The sequence below is a fragment of the Hipposideros armiger genome, unplaced genomic scaffold (assembly GCF_001890085.2).
Source record: "Hipposideros armiger isolate ML-2016 unplaced genomic scaffold, ASM189008v1 scaffold_960, whole genome shotgun sequence".
Classification (NCBI taxonomy): Eukaryota; Metazoa; Chordata; class Mammalia; order Chiroptera; family Hipposideridae; genus Hipposideros; species Hipposideros armiger.
The window spans coordinates 503,319-504,454 of record NW_017732310.1 but is presented as its reverse complement, the minus strand read 5'-3'; the positions used below and the strand labels follow the sequence as shown (position 1 = coordinate 504,454).

Here is a 1,136-nt window from a genome sequence, read left to right as displayed (position 1 = left end):
GAGGATGACTTGCCGTCCCCCACATGCATGCGCACCACCGTGGACGTGGTGAAGGCGCTGCGTACGTTTCTCTCCGGTTTGGCCAGGATGATGTACACCTTCGGCACAAACATGCAGCCCAGCGCCACGGTGGCGCTCAGGCTGACTGAGAAGCACATGGTGATGATTTTGTAGTTGCTGCCAAAGTAGATGGGCACAAAGGCCAGCCATATAATGCAGGTGGTGTACATGGTGAAGGCGATGTACTTGGCTTCGTTGAAGTTAGCTGGGACATTTCTGGTTTTGAAAGCATAAAAGGTGCAGCTCAAAATTAGCAAGCCATTGTATCCAAGAGGCGTGACCACGCCTAGGTTGGTGGTATTACAAATCAGGTAGACTTCCCGAATGCTCGGGTAGTCGTGCATTATATCAGGAGGCTCCATTATAAAGAGGGCGACGATGATGCCCAACTGGATGCATATGAGAATGAAAGCGATCACTAGCTGGGCACAGGCACTCATGAATCGGGGCTTTTTGGTACAGATCTTCTTCTTGCTGCCAGCCAGGATCCTCGCAATACGGTTGGTCTTGGTTACCAGGGCTGAGTAGCTCATGGCTGGGGAGAGACCAATGCCGATTCTCTGAAGGTAGCAATAAATCTGTTTGGGTTTCGCGATGAGGCAGAAGGTACATAAGTAGCCCAGGCAGATGCCAGCAAGGATAATGTAGCACAGCTCCCTGCTGGAGGACTTGACTACTGGTGTATCACGGTAAATGATGAAGACCGCGGTGACAAACAGGGTGGCCAGCAGGCCGAGGCAGGCAAACACCACAGCTGCAATGGGCTCAGGGTCACCCCAGCGAAGATACTGTACTGGAATCAAATCACAACCTGCAGACACACAGACACATATTGAAAAAGAAGGAAGAAACGTTTATTTGGGTCATTTGTGTCTAAGTTACCAGCAGTTGCTTATGACTCTTACTTTGTCTCCAATCTACCTTTCTAATCTCATACTACTCATTTCTTTATATATTCATTCATCAAATATTTATCTTTGTATTATCAATACATACTCTGTGATAGGAGCTGTTCTAGGTTCTGAAAACAAAATGATGAAGAATATGTTTCCTGCCCTCATAAAATACACTCAAGG

General features: G+C 47.5%; 1 protein-coding gene across 1 annotated transcript in view; it reads right to left on the bottom strand.

The window, feature by feature from the left end:
- Positions 1-1,136, bottom strand: part of GRM5 (glutamate metabotropic receptor 5) — a 506,006-nt gene that overhangs the window by 58,674 nt on the left and 446,196 nt on the right. The window contains 1 exon segment of the mRNA XM_019630869.1: positions 10-871. Coding sequence (XP_019486414.1) covers positions 10-871 — 862 coding nt within the window.